The sequence below is a fragment of the Rissa tridactyla genome, chromosome 2 (assembly GCF_028500815.1).
Source record: "Rissa tridactyla isolate bRisTri1 chromosome 2, bRisTri1.patW.cur.20221130, whole genome shotgun sequence".
NCBI classification, from domain to species: domain Eukaryota; kingdom Metazoa; phylum Chordata; class Aves; order Charadriiformes; family Laridae; genus Rissa; species Rissa tridactyla.
The window spans coordinates 38,788,600-38,806,738 of NC_071467.1; the positions used below are offsets into that span (position 1 = coordinate 38,788,600).

General features: G+C 36.8%; 1 protein-coding gene across 4 annotated transcripts in view; it reads left to right on the forward strand.

Moving 5' to 3' along the window:
- The window catches only part of ARMC1 (armadillo repeat containing 1), a 31,521-nt gene extending 14,154 nt beyond the window's left edge, over positions 1-17,367 (forward strand). For 2 of the 4 annotated variants that reach the window (XM_054191324.1, XM_054191323.1), the window contains exons 4-7: positions 10,660-10,849; positions 14,271-14,387; positions 14,470-14,544; positions 15,115-17,367. In XM_054191324.1, coding sequence (XP_054047299.1) covers positions 10,660-10,849; positions 14,271-14,387; positions 14,470-14,544; positions 15,115-15,306 — 574 coding nt within the window. In that variant the 3' untranslated portion in view covers positions 15,307-17,367. The remainder of the gene's footprint in view (positions 1-10,659; positions 10,850-14,270; positions 14,388-14,469; positions 14,545-15,114) is intronic. The other 2 variants (XM_054191325.1, XM_054191326.1) reach the window with 2 other exon arrangements.
- Positions 17,368-18,139: the final 772 nt, after the last annotated feature.

Consider the following 18,139-nt stretch of genomic DNA (forward strand, 5'->3'; position numbering starts at 1 on the left):
TAATTTTCAGTACCTGTTACTGAGTGAATAGGCGTTATTCTGGTGTTGCTATTTTTGTCAGAGAGAAGGCCATAATCACAATTGCTTTGAGTGTTTTGTATTTAAATGTGAAGAAATCATTTGAGAAGTCAGGAAGTGAACTAATAGCTTTTCATTATAGGCAAGAAATGTTTCAGAATGGAGGAAAAAAAAAAACAACAAAAAAACCCAAACCAACTTTGAAACACTGAATTAAAAAGTGTGTGAAGTATAAAATAAAATTGATAAAAATGCATATATTTGAAGGCCTTTCTGTTCAGTGTCTTACCCAGTTTCTTCTTTATTTAGAAACTGGCTTGAGCAGGGAGTTAAGTATTTTAGAAAGCAGTGTAAGATTAAGGTGTTTTTACTTCCTATTTTTTCTTGCAGACTTTATATTAAAACAAATATGGGACTCTGAGAAACACTATGAGGGTTGGAGCACCTCTCCTATGAAGACAGGCTAAGAGAGTTGGAGGCGTTCAGCCTGGAGAAGAGAAGGCTCCGAGAAGACCTTATAGCAGTCTTCCAGTGCCTAAAGGGGGCCTGGAGGAAAGATGGGGAGGGACTCTTTATCAGGGGGTGTAGTGACAGGACAAGGGGTAATGGTTTTAAACTGAAAGAGGATAGATTTAGATTACACATTAGGAAGAAATTCTTTACTGTGAGGCTGGTGAGACACTGGAACAGGTTGCCTAGGGAAGTTGTGGATGCCCCATCCCCGGAGGTGTTCAAGGCCGGGCTGGATGGGGCTTTGAGCAGCCTGGTCTAGTGGGAGGTGTCTCTGCCCGTGGCAGGGGATTGGAACAAGGTGATCTGTAAGGTCCCTTCCAGCCTGAACCATTCTATGAATACAAAAACTGAAATGGCTTACAGTGTGGTACAATGTTCTAATAACTTAAAAAGAATAGAATCTGAATTGACTTTTAACTAAATGCTTACTGTAGAATAGGGAAAAAAAAATACTACCATGCTGAACTCAGTGCCTCAAGGCCTGCCTGACATGGTGTGCCAAAAGGCAACTGTCCTCTCTTGTTGTGGTGGGGTTCAGTACTGAGGTTGGAGGGAAGAGATTTAAGTGGATTGACAGAAGAATCAGGAGTAACAGTGACAACACAGAGTGCCTTTAACATTCAATAAACCTTGCAGTCAGCTGATGTTGAAAACATTGTAGGAATACAGAGTGACCTTCACTGGTTACTACTGAGTTTAGAAGAGAAGTGCTGAGGTAGGTTCTTTGATATGCTGACTTTTTCTGTCGGCTTACTAAAATAAAGAACAAAGAAGGCTTAAGATGGTTTGAAATAAAAGTAGCAAGTTGTGTTGTGAAGTATTTAATACTTACTGGAGGTGTGGATTGACCATATTGTAGGCTGGAGCCATTTATCTATGAAAAGTGAGTTGATAGATACTTAGCAGTGGGAGGTTTCACATCTTTCCTTGCCAGTATCATGTCTGCTTTTGGGTTACAGTGAGCTTTTCCGCAGGTGATGCGTGTCCCTGGTTTTTGACCTTCATGCTAAGCATCCCAAAAAAAACTGCAGATTTTCCTGTTAGACCGTAAGTGTCTGGATTCCCTTTTTTTTTCTTCTTTTTTTTTTTCCCCTGAATGCTGCTCAAACAAGAAACATAGTAAAGTTCTGGTGTGTGGTTTGAGCTTAAATAGTTGCTCATGGGTATTATAGGCAATAAGTGCCACAAACAGAAGTGACACAAACAGAAATGCCTCAAAAGTGTTAACGATGAAAGAATCTTCACTAGCGGTTTCTAAATGGAGCTGTTATTTCAGAAGAAAGTGAATTTTACACTGGAACATCTAATGCAAAGCGAATATGTTATTCTGAATTAGATGTATTTCTATTCAGGAATGTATTTTTGTACTTGAGGTTTTTTTGCAGTACATGCTACAATATCTTTTTCAGCAAGATTTCCATTTAATTTTGCAGGTAGGAAGCCCTAGGTAGTAACTTGGAACAAATTAAAATTGTTAGCGCATTCTGTAATTACACAGTAGATCAGCAAGTTCATAGAAAAATTTTTTTTTTTTTTTTAAGCATTGGTGCATACTTCAACCTATTTTGCATGACTGCTGTCCTTTTGGCTAGCAATGAAGCTACTGATACTGACTTGCTTCAAAAAAACCCCAAAATCTATTGCCAACAAATAAGTTGTTCAAGAGCATGGAAACAAGATGTTTAAATAGCTGTTGCTTTCAAAGTTAACCTACTTCAAGTCTCTGCTGAATAGGTTAGTAGTAATTGTATTAGCAAGTGAGTCAAATACAAAGCTTACACACAGATATGCCTACACAGGCTAAACCTGCATTTTTTTTGCTCTGGTATAGGTTGGTGCTGTAGTTTAATTCTTATTATTCACACAGGTTTTGTTTAGGGAAGCCATTATCTGTAAGTTTGCAAACTTTTTTTTTTTACTTTCTCCAGTAGATTTCAGGGAAATAATGAAATGAAGGTTACTTCTCAAAATTAAAATAAACTGTGGGTTTTTAAAACATAAAAGGATTTTCTAGATTAATTATATACTGTAATAATATAATAATATGATGTACTTAATGCTTTTAGCATGCTGATAATACAAGAAGTGGTGTGTTTGGCTTCCTTCAAGATGTTCTTAAAACGCTTCAGCACAAAGCCTAATTCCAGCACGACCAATGCTTCTACCTGGTTGCTACAGCGTTATTACTGGGAAAGACTGGCTTTTTAATGCCAATATTTGATATCTTCTACTGGAAAGGACCAGAAAGAGTTGTTATCCTTAAGTTGTTTGTTTTGTTTAAACCTTGGTGCAATTTGTTGAAGCCATATTACAAATAAAACTTGTGCCATACAAATCCATTAAATGATTACTGTTCATTAGCAGGCAAGATGTTGGAACTAGCTGCTGTGAAATTCAACATGGAATTTATGTCTGTTACGCAGACTCTAGTCTAGCAAATGCTATTCTGAAGCCTTTTGAGTTTAGTTGAGTAACAGGCCTTGAATATTATTTTTTTTTGAGATGGAGAATATGTCCATATGGTAGATACCAAGCTGTGGAAGATCAAAAGTTGATCTTCCATTTAGCTTATAAATAGCAAGAGTTAAACAAAATTGGATGAATAGCTGGGTTAAACATATGGCATATGTTCAAATCTGCTATCCTATTCTTCAAAGTTTGTTCTCCTCTTGTGATCAGAGGACAATAGAATGAATCGGGGAAATGTTCTAAGCATGGGTAATTACTCAGTTTGCTGAATGTTTAAGATTATATCACAGTCACTGATTTTATAGCAGTTAATGGGATTGTACTATAATCTTACTCAGATTTACAATTTATATTTTAATATTTAGCCTTCTTTTTTTGTTTCTCAGCAGTCTTCAGAACATCCCAGCATTTACATGGGGTTTCTCTAAATTTCCAGGGTCAGTAGGCATATGACTTAAATTGCGCTGGAAGTGGCACTGGGAAATCCAGGTCTTAACTTGTCTTTTCAGTGAGGTATCTCATTTAGTTCAAAATCAGTTTCAAGACATCAGGTTTCCTTGTTCGGTTCCAAGCTTTATTCTTAATTTAGTGTCTCCTGATCAAATTGTCACAGCTAGTTGAGTGAGTAGAGTCTGGAAGACTTGCCAAGTGGCAGGCATCTTGCAGGTTTAGAAAGCATTCTAGGAAGGTATGTCTGACCTTGCCTTGTTTCCATGGTGCGGCAGCCTCGGAGTAAATAAAGGTGACATGTAGCTAGCACATGGTCAATACCATTGGAGTGCAGTCACATAACACAACCGCACTCAGGCTGTACATAGGTTCATCGAGCAGTGTGGCTGCTTGGTTTTTGGATTTGGACATTCATTGTGCTGCAGCTCAGTGTGTCACCTCAAACTTGCCCAGTTCTTACAGGTTCTATTGTTTTTCCTGTTCTACGCCTATGAATTATTTTTCCTATTGTTAACCCACTGCTGTGCTTGCTATGTTGTTGTTGGCTAACATAAGGATCCTGCTGTCTATATTCATGAGGATTTTGACTTTTTTTTCCTTTAAAAAAAAAGAAGTCAGATGCTGTATAACGTTATCTGGTCTTTACTGGGTGTTCTGGGGCTAGAGGGAACTGAGGTGTACTGTAATGGGTAGCATGGCAATAGCACAGTAGTGGGACTGTGAGAAAGTGTACCCTGAAGTAATGCTCTTTTTCAAGTTGTTTTCAAATGACTTGCCCGTTGCCTGGAATGAGTCAGGAGAGTAGCCATATGCTTGTGAGCCCACCGTATCATGGGATGCACTAAAAGCTTACAAGAAAGAGCAGCATTCTTGGAGATAAGAAAGAATCTTGCCCTGGCACTGGAGCAGAACAGCCAGAAAAACAGCCAGATCAGATAACTGTCTTGAAGCAGATTGCTTTTTTCTCTAATACCATGCTCTTTCTTTAGGCTTGTCATTCATGCTCAAAGTTTTCATCAAAACTGTGTCAATCACTGTGTCTCACTTCTAGAATAAAGGATTAGTGATTTCCCACCCCCCCTTGCAGAATGTAGCAATTTTTTGCAGATTACTGCTCCCTTTAGTTATTGCTAGAGACAATTCTTGCCTTTAAATATAGGAAGAATGGGCTCTGAAAGAAATTGGCCACCTGGAAACAAATACATCAATGGTCTTAAGGCATAGTTGATATGAATACAAATTTGTTATCCTTTTTTAACCACAATTAAATCAATGATAAATCTCTACCAAATGTATGCTTTCAGGTTTCTAATACAACTGCATTTACCCAACAACATATTTAGATGGAATTCATGCCAATTCATCAAATTCTTACTTGCGCTTTTTGTGTCATACAGGATACTACATTTATTGCAGTGAATGAGGTTCCTTACAGAAATAAAGTGGTGGTTGAAAATCTCATTACTTAAGATTCTAGGGGAAAAATATTAGTTCTGCCATATAGGGGCAGTACTTGCATGTATGAAAAGCATTGGGATCGAATGAAAATAGCCACTTCTATGTGATCACAAGTTTTCCCAATTTTTGTGGGAAAGGCGCTTGGATCATTATAGAAATGGAGTCTCTCAAACTAGTGTTTTGAAGAAAAAATGATGCATTCAGTCCTTTGTTACAGTCACTGCCTTGCTTAGGATTTTTCAGTGGTAAGACTGTAAGTTAAATCTGAGAGTTGTTTTTACTTTTAATTTATGAGTAGGTTACTTAGTATGGTATTCAGATGAGGTCTTGCTAAATATCTGAGCCTTAACTTGGATAATGAAGATATTTTTATTCTTCAAACTCTTCATGTTTGTTAGATTTAAACTGTGTGGTGGTGTTTTTGTTGTTGGTTTGTTTGGTTTTTTTAAATCTGTGTTTTAAGGTACTATTTTTCCATTAGTATGTAAACTCCTTGAGATGTCAATACAGGAACTTGTACCTAAACTGACTTTAAAAGGTTGAGATCTGTTTCCGTAGTTTTGTGGATTGGGTTAGTCTTCACCACTACTAGCTTTCTTTGCTTTTACAGTGTTGGGTTTTTTTTACAGTTTGCTTTTACAGTTTTTCTGTGTGTTGGTTTCCCAAATACTCATGAGCAAGAGCATAGTGATGAGCCACACAGCCTTTCCCCATGAGCTCTAAGGCTGTATGCCATGCCCCCTCCCTTAGGGTACCATGCATACTGAAAATATATATAGTACAGACACTCTGTATGTGAAAACGTCCATTACGTGTGTATAGGTGGTTTACTGCAAATGCACTGTTCTTGTCATATCATTTTCCTTGCTTGGATCTTAACGGAGTTTCAGGGAGTGGGCTGTTCCAGGATAGAGAAAGTCTACTTCTAGTTGCTCTCTTCTCCCAGAGGTTTCTCAGACTTGTGCAGGGATTGAGCTGTAGCTCTTCTCCATGTATCCTGAAGTGTAAGTGATGCCCCTTCTAAAGCTAAAGTTGAGAATGGTCTGTCTGTCTTTGGATCTCTTATTCCTGAGCAACCCTAGGGAAAAAGGTCCATTCAAGGCTGAAATTGGTCCGTAGATTACAAACTGAGTACTCTAGAACTACATTAGATTTGGTTAAGAGAGAGCATAAAAAATGTAAACTCCTGAGTGAGCTCATATACATTGACATTTTGATCTATGTTGTGAAATGACTTGAGATTAAAATATTTCTCTGGTGTTCCTGTTTGATCCATTTTTTTGGCTTCATACTAAATTTACTGAATATAATTACTGTGCTAAGTAAAACTACAAAAAAGTGCTATAGACTGAGGGAGAAAATTTGGAGCAGTGTTTTCCTTGATGACTGTGATCCAGCTGGTCAGCCCTCAGCCTACACTGGTGCCTGGGGTTGTTCCTCCCCATGTGCCGGACTTTGCACTTCCCATTGTTGAACTTCATGAGGTTACTGTCAGCCCATTTCTCCAGCCTGTAGGGGTCCCTCTGGATGGCAGCACAACCCTCTGGCATATCAGCCACTCCTTCCTTGTTTGTGTCGTGTACAGGTTTGCTGAGGGTCCACTCTGCTCCATCATCCAGATAGTTAATGAAGATATTGATCAGGATTGGACCCAGTATTGACCCATGGGATACACCGCTAGATACTGGCCTCGAGCTACTTTTAGTGGCCCTGATCACCACTTTCTGGGCCTGGCCATCCAGCCAGTTTTCAGTCCACCTCGCTATCTGCTCACCCAGTCCATACTTCATCAGCTTCTTTATGAGGATTGTATACGAGACAATGTCAAAAGACAGTATCTACTCTCTCCCCTCATCTATGAAGCCAGTCATTTGATTGTAAAAGGCTCTGAGGGTGGTCAGGCATGACTTTCTTTTTGGGAATCCATGCTTACTATTCCTGGTCACCTTCATGTGGTTGGAGGAAATAATTTCCAAATTCATTCCATCACCTTCCCAGGGGTCGAGGTGGTCATTCAAAGATTATTAAGTGCCTTGAAATTTCATTAATGGGTGATTAACTTTGTCATTTTATTGTGGGTAGTGGACAAACTGAGCAAGTACAACCAAAAGCAGCATCACTGTAGAAGTGAGACTTTCAGAATTAAACAACACAAATCTCCTTTTGATAGAATCTGGAATGTAATTGAATCTCTGGCAAAGAAAGATACCCTCTTTAATTTGAAAACCTCCTGTCTCTAGGTTATAAACTCAGTAGAAACACTCTAATGAAATGCTGTTATAGTATGTTTGTTATCTGTTTGGCTGATGAGTCTTTAGAGCACAATGTGTGCCACTAAGGAAATGCATGTAATAGTTTCTGTGCTGGTGCACAGGGTCTGTTGTATTTCGAGCAGGGTTATGGTTGCATCTGTTTCCTCTGATACAGGAGTGTGTATGTAATGTACATATATATTTATTTAAAAATATATACATACAGTATTACAGCTTCTAGGAAAGATAGGGGGGTCTTTTACACACACATATAAAACCCCCATGTATTTATAAACATATTTATATCTTGTCTTTCTCCAAAAGGAGAAAAATCTATATTGGTCTTTCTCAGCCTTTGTGCTTTTTTTTAAAGGAAGAAAGATAACTTTCTATGTTACCTTTACATCTGATACAGCTATGCTAAGATGATTGTTGGGGCCCTTCTATTATCATTTATGATGCTGTGTTTATACTTAAGTCACATGCTGGTTGTACAGCCATAATGCTATGTGCTGCTTACACATTCTCTCCAATCACGCATACTGAACCCACATCACATATGCCTTTAGAGTTGTAGCCAGTAATTTTCGTGTCCTTTAAGTTTAGCTAAAACTTTTTAAAATGTCTTTGTTATGCTAATAAAGCCTCTGCAGCACTTGGATCATGTTTACAAAGTTATTTTTAATTGTGAAGAAAATGAGAACTATTTCTTGTATCCTCTTCTGACAGATACAGCACTTGTCACTTGGATTCTGTGTTTATATTACTTATACAGCCAGCCTTGGGTGAACATAATGGAAGGACAGGCAGCAATCTAGGATGACAGGGATTCAAGAAGACAGTGAAAATTAAAGGTTTGGGTTTCTGACAGGCATCTTCTGAATCTTGCTGAAGTAATGTAAGATGTTACCATCTCTGAAAGAGGTGGTAACCATCTCTTACCAACTGTTACTCTGCTCTGACTAGAGACTGCCATTTGCCTATCAGGGTAGCAGAACACTAGTCGTAGAGTCATAGAACAGCCCAGGTTGGAAGAGACCTTGAAAGATCATCTGGTCCAGCCTTTCCTGGGAAAGGGAATTTAGGATAAGATTATCTAGCACCCTGTCCAGTAGCATCTTGGAAACCTCCAGCAATGGGGACCCCACCACATCCCTGAGGAAGTTGTTCCAGTGATTGATCGTTCTCAATCTCTAACTGCATAGTGACTATATAGTATGTACCTGCACCTTCAGTGGTGAATAAAGTGCTATATTAGAGTGGCAACTTGTGAATTCAACTTGTGCCAGTGTTTCACCACCCTCATTGTAAAAAAAAAAAAAAAAAAAAAAAAAAAAAAAAAAAAATCTTCCTTGTATCTAGTTTGATATTAAAGCATCTTTTTATATTCTTTTTATAGCTGTTGTGTAAATTACTTAAATGAAAGAATAACAGATTAATGCAAAACTTGTATTCACTCATTTTACCAGTACACTAAAAATTGTAGAAGGCTTTGTGTTTCTTTTTTTTTTTCTAACTGAGTTGCTGAAAGCGTAGTACTATATTACTGGAGAATAAAGTTGGCTAATACCTTTATTGGGGATTGTTTTGCAATCTGCTATTCTTACCTGACATCCATTGCTCTTGCCCTTGTAGTGTAGTGTCTGAGTTTCATGCTGCTGCTTATTACACAGTCAATCGCTTATTTTGTAACACATTCTTTTTATACAAGATCAAAATCTTGTGCTTGGGATTTTTTTAATTATTATTTTTTTTAATGTAAGAGGGGTAGCGAGAGTTATTATCTTTAACTTAGTGGTAGATAGTAGTAATCCTCTATTTGGAAAAATACAGGAAATTATCTGAGTAGCTTGTTTAAGTGTGTGCGTGCATATGCGTAACATTTACCTGTATAGACTTGTTTTAGGAATACTTTAGAATACTTGTGTCAAATAAGAGCAGATTTAAGTTTGTGTTTTCAAATCAACAGGTTGTTTCAATAGTCCAGTTAATCTTAGGGCATTAGTTTTCCAAGAACTGTGCCAACTATAATGTTGGGAGCACAAAACACGTAAGAAAACCACTGTTGATTTTCTCTATTGTAAATCACTTGGTATGGACAGGATTTTTGTTGTTGTTGAAAGAAATTGCCAAAACTAACAGGTGGGTAAATTTCTTAGTGTCTTTAAGATGTCACTTCTGCACAAGCTTACTTATTACCTCAAGACATCAGCTTGCGTGGCTTTATCATCTATTCTATTACTTTATCTAAGAAATTATGGAAGGTTGAAGTTGAAATCTTTGAGTTCCCAGGACTTGTTTCTGTGAATTAACATAAGTGGTTTTTTCACTGTAGGAGAGCAGAACATTAGCATGTATTTAAAATTGAACATATGCTGAAATACTTTGCTATTTTAGGTCTTGGTTGTTTCCTTACTACCCCTTTTTTTCCTTTTTTCTTTGAATGATATTAATGTACTGAATGATCACAAGAACTCATATTTTCCTCTCCAAACGGGTGCTGTTCCAAACAAGGTGCAGAGAAGGAGGGGGAAAAAAAAAAGGCTATCTGGGACCCCCACAAATTGAGGACTCCTAGCATGTTCCCTTCATTGTTCTTTCTTGTCCATATGGTAGGATGGAAAATGTGTTTAATGTATGGTAATTAAGGAAGTCAAATGGAAAAAAAAAATCTAAAGGTACTTGTTGCTTACTTAGTGTTTGCTAAACAAAGCAGCAAAGCTGTCATTCATCATTTTAAGATTAATTGCAAGTTGATGCGGTAATAATTTTGTTTCTGCACACTGCTTTAAATCACTGGCACAATTAACGCAGGGCTGAATTTGGACAACAGATTTATATTAGCACCTTATTAAAATTAGTTTTAATTAATCATAAGAAATTAATGTATGTTCACTCTATTATCTATATTTTTTCTATCTAAAAATAATGCTGTCATATAGTTCATATCATAAATTTTAGTCTAATCAGAAATAACCTTTGGATTCTTTAAGAAAATCTGGGATTCTGCTTTGCTGTTGATCCTCAGTAACTTTGGAGAAGAAAACATTTGGGAAGATTACAGTTCTACAGAGAAATTGGTTTTATTATGTAGCAAGGAAAGCGGTAAATGAAAGGTATCACAAGGCAGTTGGAGATCTTTTGTATTAAAAAAAAGCTCAACATGAACAAAGTAACAGCATTGTACTGAGCATCTATTACCATGTTTTGTTTGTAGTTGTCAAACTAATATAAACTGTATTTGTGTTGTTTGAGAACACAGTGTTGTTTATAATGATACTAGAATTAACAGATTGACATAAGAATTAGAGTATGGGAAAGGAAGTAGTTTTACCTAATTTCTCCTCTCCCCTTTTAAAATGTTTGCTATGTATTGACTGTGTAATTGTATTTCTGTAGCATATGGAGTATTCCAGTTGCAAGGACATAATCAACATCTGTTTAGAGTACTAATGTAAAAACAAGTATTTACAAATCTTAATCCCTTTTTTTCTTTAAGGACCACTACACCAGGAGAGACGAAACTTTTAGCTTCTGAAGTCTATGATATCCTTCAGTCTTCCAATATGTCAGACATGGACAATGTGAATGAGATGAATTATCGTCGACGGAAAGCTCAGTTTTTCCTTGGCAGCACAAATAAGCGTGCCAAGACAGTGGTTTTGCATATAGATGGCCTTGATGATTCGGTAAGGAAACCTTCAGCATTTATGTAAATAAGGCATGCTGTACTGAGACGTATTTTGCCCACAAAAATACTGTATTCAGGCTACTTGTGTGGCTTCATCAAATGTCTGCAATTTTGTGAATCGTATTTTGAATCACAAGATACATATAAAATCTTGCATAAATTGAGCTTACTGGGAATATCTAAAGAAGATGTTTTAAGGCAGTTTCTTTGATGGCTTTCTAATTACTCTAAAAAAGAAAAACCTATTCTGTTTCCACCTCTCCTCATTTTCTTTCCTTTTTCAAGAAAGGTACCTTCAGCAGTTTCACTTAAGGATATCTTGTGGTTGTACTGGTGTGTTAAACTAAAAAACTGTTTCCTTTTAGTTATGAGATATTTCAAACACTGTTCTTTGTTTTGTTTTTTTTGTTTTGTTTTGTTTTTTAAACTACTCTTAATTTAGAAATTCTGTACTTTCTTTCAGCTGGTTTTGCTACATCTTTTCATTGTCTGTGAGATCTTTTCTACTGTGGTGACCAGAATGGCATTTGAGTTAATGAGGTCTCACTGAGTCTTTATGTAATGTCAGAATAACTTCTACGGATTTATCTACCATACCCCTGTAGATAACACCCCAGGGCCATGTTTGCCTTTTTACGGCTGCCAAACAGCATGTAGACTGTTTAAGCATGTTATCCACAAGTGCCCTCCGGACTCTGTATCTTCAGTTTTGTACCCATTTTAAATGATCAAACCTGATCCTTTGCTTTGTTGCTTTACATTTTGCCAAGTAAGCGTGTCCACAGGCCCAGTTTATCAACAGCACACCCGTCGTACTGTTTTCCTAAGACCGTAGTTAATTCCTTTAGAAATAACATGCTGCTCTAGCTCACTTTATACAAAGTAAATATTTTTTACGGTTTTGTCCTTCCAGCGCTTGCTCTGGCTAGAAAGACAGTGCTTTGTCAACACCATTGGCTTTTGTCCTCCGAAGTTTCTTTTAATTGAGTCCTATTGGTTGTCTCCTGTTAAGTTTGTGTTGGTTTGGTTTTAAGCTTCTAGTTGATTTGTTTGTTCGCAGGTATCTCCAAGCAAGAAAAGTAATCCACTTCTGCTTTGTGAGTTTAGATATTCTGGATATAGTTCGATTCTATCTTAAGTGTTTCTTTGTGTTCTTCTGAACTTTAGTGAGATTTGTGGAGTTTTTCTCTTAAATGCTGAGGCAAAGGTGTTCTGAAAAAGCGTAGGATATTTAGATATACAACTGCAGGCTTTTGCAGTTGCCTAGGGCACGCCAGCATGTTTTCTTAGCTCATTGTTGAAGAAAAGAAAAATCTGACTGTGCGCTGGCTGGAGAGGGCTAGTGTACATAGCTCTGTATTTCATCAGATGATTAAATAAATGTCAGTGATACTCCGGGTGCCCACCCAGCAGTTAAACATCCCTATAATGCTGTTTTAAATGACAGGATAAACTGTGACTGGGAGAATGATGAAGGCTGTGAACAATAAAAGTAGCTTAGTTTCATTTGACACTTAATTCCCGACTTAACTAGCAAAGAATATTAGGTGGCACACATGAGTGGTAAAAGACATAATAAGTAAACGCAGGGCTGTGTTCTCAGTTTACCTGTGTTTTGTGATTTAAATTTGAAGCAAGAAGCTGCTGTTAGGAGTGATTGCAAATCCTACAAATGCTTGTGGATTTTGAAACCTCAAATAGTAGATATTGATTTGTTCAGGAAGGGAGGGGAAAGGTCACTTGTTTAGTGTGAGGTCAGATGTTTTTATTTTAAAATCTAATTATTAAATTTGATGATAAACTTTAAAAAAAAAAAAAGGAAAGTACATTTTAGTAGTATTTATTAGGATATGGTAATCAGCATTCATTAGTCCAGCAGGACTACTTCTTAGACTACAAGATGTGCAAGAAAAGAACCTAAACTTCGCTTGTCCTGCCCTGTGCCCATGCAGAAAGATGTCTAGGTGTGTATTGCTGGGGTTTGTGCCTAATTGCTGTAGTTAGACATACTTTGCAAAAGACGTTTGTGCAGCAAGGCCGATGGCTGCCAAGCTTCCAGCTTTTTACGGAGCCTCTATGGACCTTGTTAAGTTTTGTCTTTAAGAAGTGATTCACCAGTTATCTGGTCACTGAAAGCTTCATTTTGAATTAAACTGAGGTGCCTGTGACTTAACCTGGGATCTCAGAGTAAAAAGCCAAATTCTGTCACAGAATTGCTATACACCCATGTAAGCATAAATTATTTATTTAGGCCAATAAGCTGCAAATGTGTTGCTTCTTGTGTCCAAAGGTAGTTTTGACTTTCACTCATGCAAGGCAGCCTATCATCGTTGCATCAAATATTTCCTGTGTATGAGAAATGTAGCCTATCCATCAACGTTATTTTTTTAACTGTCGAAACTGTTAATTATTTCAATATATAAATTTACATGAATTATTTCAATGTATATGCTAAACTGCCGAAAATAAATAATCCTGCTTTAGTTAGTTCTTCCAAATATTAAAAGAATTTAATTTACTACTTGTGTATGAAACTGTCCCAAATACTGACTAGTAATTATTTGATAACTAATATAAATACGCTTTGAAATAGTTTATTATTTAAAACCTTGCAGAAACTTGTAGTAAAAGTTAAGTACATCAGTATTTTGAAAAGATTGTCAGTTTATTTCTGGTACAGTGTTACATCTTCTTTTATCCCTTCTCTTCTAGCAGTCTCTCCAAGTCTATTTTAATCATTTTTGTTACAACCGTCTTGTGCAAATATTAAAAGGGGGAGGAAAAAAAAAGAACATTCTAAGATAATGTAGAACAGATGTAACTAGTACAGGTCATTGTAATGTTACAGCACAGTAGGCGATGTCACTTGCTTTAAACATAACATTCCCTGGGTTATCAACCAAATATTTTCCCTTTGAAATAAGAATTAAGCTTATGCTGCGCGGTGATGTCCGTGAGCTGCCACAGATGAAGCAGCTGAAAGATACAGCAGCTGCTTTGATGCATTCAGTCAGTATGGAGGCAAGGTGTCTGATAAATAGCAACTTAAACACTAACTACTCATCAATGAGCACTTCAGTCAATCAGAACTTAACCAGAGGGGACTGTTTAGCTGATCATACGGAGAAAAACATTCTTTGCTTTTCAGCATTTTTCTCTAATTATTTACAGTTGATTCCATCCTTCTTTGACTTCTAAAGTGTAAGCAATTTTTTCTTTTTTTTTTTTTTTTTGGTAGCAGAAGAGTCTAATATTTGTGCACTAAAATGTAAGTCTTAGTTTTTTCTTTTACAAAAATGGTGTTGAGTAGCCACCTGCCCTCAGACATGCGGGAATTCCTTAACATAAATTGTTAGCATTTTCACACGGTGTACTACTATGCAAGTACTTTAGTTGTGGGGTTTTTGTTTGTTTTCTAGTCTCGAAGGAATCTTTGTGAAGAAGCCTTGTTGAAAATTAAAGGTGTTATTAGTTTTACCTTTCAAATGGCTGTTCAAAGGTGTGTGGTCCGAATTCGCTCAGACTTAAAAGCAGAGGTGAGTGCTCAATAACCCTCCAGATCCTCACATTATTGCATTCTGTCACACTGAGCTCTTGGTTTTTTCTGCGTACTTGTAGGCATTGGCAACGGCCATAGCATCAACCAAAGTTATGAAGGCACAGCAAGTTGTGAAAAGTGAAAGTGGTGAGGAGGTAGGTTGTGTATCTTTCTTAAATACCAATTGTTTTAGCTCGGCTGTATCTTTAATACCAGCACCTCTGTGGCCATAATATCTGATATCAGGAAAAAATTTGTAAGTGGGAGCGCTACACATACAGTACAACGAGAATAAAGGGTATCTTAGGACACGTACCCATAGAACAGTTTTACAGAACTTTCTGTTCAGAAGAAGGACGAAAATACTGTAATTGTTTTTCTCCTTAATGATATGAAAAGGATCACAGTGAACCTTTTTTTTTTTTTTTCTTTGGCTGCAGTTGCTGAAGTGTTTCTGTTTCACAACTACAGTAAAAGGGTTGTGTCTTTCTATATTTGATATTTTTTTCTTCCATGTTAAGCCAAAGCTTTACTTATGTAGCTTCTAAGCATAGTAGATTCCAGTTATATGGTATGTTCCATTTATATTCTCACTGTATAGGGGGATGGGGAGGAGTCTCACAACATGCATGCCTACCGTTGTGAATGTGTGTGTATGTGTAACTTTCATGCATTCTTTTAAGTTAAAACATTTGACATAATTTTAATCTGTTGTGGTTTATCAGATGCTGGTTCCGTTCCAAGATACTCCGGTGGAAGTAGAGCAGAATACAGATCTACCTGAATATTTACCAGAAGATGAAAGCCCTAGTAAGGAACAGGACAAAGCAGTGTCTCGTGTTGGGTCCCACCCAGAAGGTGCAGGAAGCTGGCTCAGCACGGCAGCAAACTTTCTATCGAGATCTTTCTACTGGTGACTTGTATTTGGTGTTAAAAGACTGTGTGAATGAACCAACAGGGGGGCCAGTTTTCCATTGGTGTGGTGAACTGCCAAGTGCAATTTGCAATAAATCATCACGAAAATTTTAGATTAAGCAAATGTATGCTGCATTTTACATTTTATTGGACGTTTAGCCTGATAGGACAGGGTCAAAGGACAGAGGCCTCCAATCAAATTGTTCTTTCATTTGTTTTTCATGTAGATTTTATTGCTTCACTTTTTAAAAATGGGTCCACTGTTATATACCAAATGTTTATGCGTATAGAGCTTTAAGTTTAATTTCACATGAAACACACGATAGGGAGAAACCATTTAACTCAAGTCTCAGGGCCTCTGTGAAAGAAAATTCTTAATAGCTCTAGTTGTGCATTAAATAAAATGCCCTTTTTATTTTTGCATCCCTTTGGACTAACGTTATTTTGTTTAACTTTCTAGATTTTGACTCCAGAGAAAAATATAGTCTGCCTCTTCCTTTTTTTTTGGCCTTTATTTTTGCCAACCATGTTCACAGCGTGACTATGACGTTCCCCTTTTGCTATTAAGCTAGAATCACTACAGACTTGAAATTTACAACCCTTTTATGTATATTGAATTTTTTTTCCAGCCTGCCCTTAACCATTGGAGTGCTTGAGATTAAGAAATAAGGGATTGATTAAACACAAATATGTATACATGCATTGTACAGTAAATAAACTAGAACATATTTATAATGAAGGGTGTGACTGACTGATGTATATAACTAATAAATACCACTGACTGCTGTTTAGGCTAGCTCAGAAGACTGTAGCAAAAAAAGCTGTGGTCTAATGTAGTGATGACCCCTTGCGGTTCTGTCTGCAGAGCATAGAGGGATGTAGACTGTATTTGGTTAAGAAATGGTGTTCACTGTTAGCAAACATTTAATGGTAACTGAAACATCATAAACTTGAAGAATAAAGCAGAATTGAATGCCTCTCTTGCCACAGTGCCACACTCATAAATTTTGACTTTAACCCTTTTTATCTTTTTACCTAACAAATCTGATTTGTAAGTACTCTTCCCTCCTAATGTCTTTCAGGAGACTCCCATGAAGGTACATCAGCTTGGATACGCTTAAAAACATACGCAAACAATTGGCTTTACCTTGTTACTTACAAACAGTATAGGTTGAAAGATGTGTTTGTAGTTTCTGTGACCAGAAGTGATAATAAAAGCAAAACTTCCGTAGGTAGAGAATAATATATATCTGAGCAGTTAGTAAACACCGTGTGTCTGACAGTGCTTGGAAACTGCAGTGCCACTGCTTTGTTGCACCAGAGAAACACAGCTGAGAACTTTAAATAATGTTGTAAACCTCATTATACAATGCTTTTTTGAGGTAATGTATTTGCTATAATATTAATTACATTTACCACTTGGAGACTCAGAAAAAAAAAAAAGTAATGCATCAAAGCTATTCCCCTGTGCTTATGCACAAGGAATAAAAATAAAAAAAAAACATCACAGGCTGTTACAATGCTACAGAAATGCTGAGGAAATGATAATGTAAAATAATAACGCAGGTCAGAGTTCACCCACCCAAGTTAATTGTAATTCTAGGATGAAAAAGAAACAAAAGCTTGTTGGCAGACTAGATGTCTCATGTTTTTTAATATATCTAGTTTATTTTCGATTCAGGTTTACACGCACAGATTGAAAATACAGGCTTTTTCAGGGCATGTATTGCTTTAACTATGTAATACTACTCATACGGCTGTCTAGAATGTTACAGTACCAGATGTGTTTGAAAAGTCCTCTGTTCTATAGCCATGAATGCAGAGTTCTCTTTTTCTGCGTTAACATCTGTTTGCATTTGCGTTACTGCACATCTATTTACTAAAAGACTACACCTTTTGGATATTAATGGTTCAATACCAGTAGGTATTACAGTTTGTTTGTGCATTCAGTCTGTAGGTGTGCTTTTATGACAGTATTGCAGCTCTTGTAGAACAGTTTAAGGCATCTGTAAAAGTTTTTGAAATATATTGTAAAATAATAAAGGATAATATAACTAAACAAAGTATTACTGGTGCCTTTTTAAATGTTTAAACAAAGTCTGGTGCCTTTTTAAGCATTCTGATATTCTTTTCAGCTATTTGTGGTGTTAGAAATACATCTTTTTCATCTTTAATTTAACAGAGAGGAATGCAAGTGTCCAGTCATAGTGAGACCTCTGCTGCATATCACAACGGGGTTTTTGTGTATGTTTAGAACATACTTGCATTCTAAAGCTTTTGTAAAAAGTAGGCAAGTAGACATCATCTCAAATTCATTCTTAGGGGTTATTTTTAGGACATTAGGGCTTTTATATATATATATATATATATATATAAAACTGATGCTGTGTAGGTCATGTTTCATTAGTGAAATTAAGAAGAATCAACATTGCTAGAGAGACCTCTGATTTTGAAAAAGTATAGGAAAAAAAAAAGATACACAGCACAGTCATTAATTTTATGCTTGTACTTTTTCAGAGGTCAGATTAAGGATAAGAAGGCCCTTTTACTTTGACCTAAGGAGACGACCAAAAAAAAAAAAAAACTGCAAAATTAGAAGCTTTCAAAAAGAAGCTGAACCGGGAGACAGAGCACCGGTATTGCGTTGCACTAGTTGCAAAGTACTCGATTGCCGAGGAAGCCACTGCATGCAGTGTGGTTTAAGCTCCTGAATTGTCCTAGGGTTACAGCTGGGAACAGCGTAATGGAATAATCACTACCATGTTTCCTCATAATAAGAGTAAATGCTGATGGGATAGGTAGAGGCAAAACTGAGGCTCATAACTGTGCCTCTGT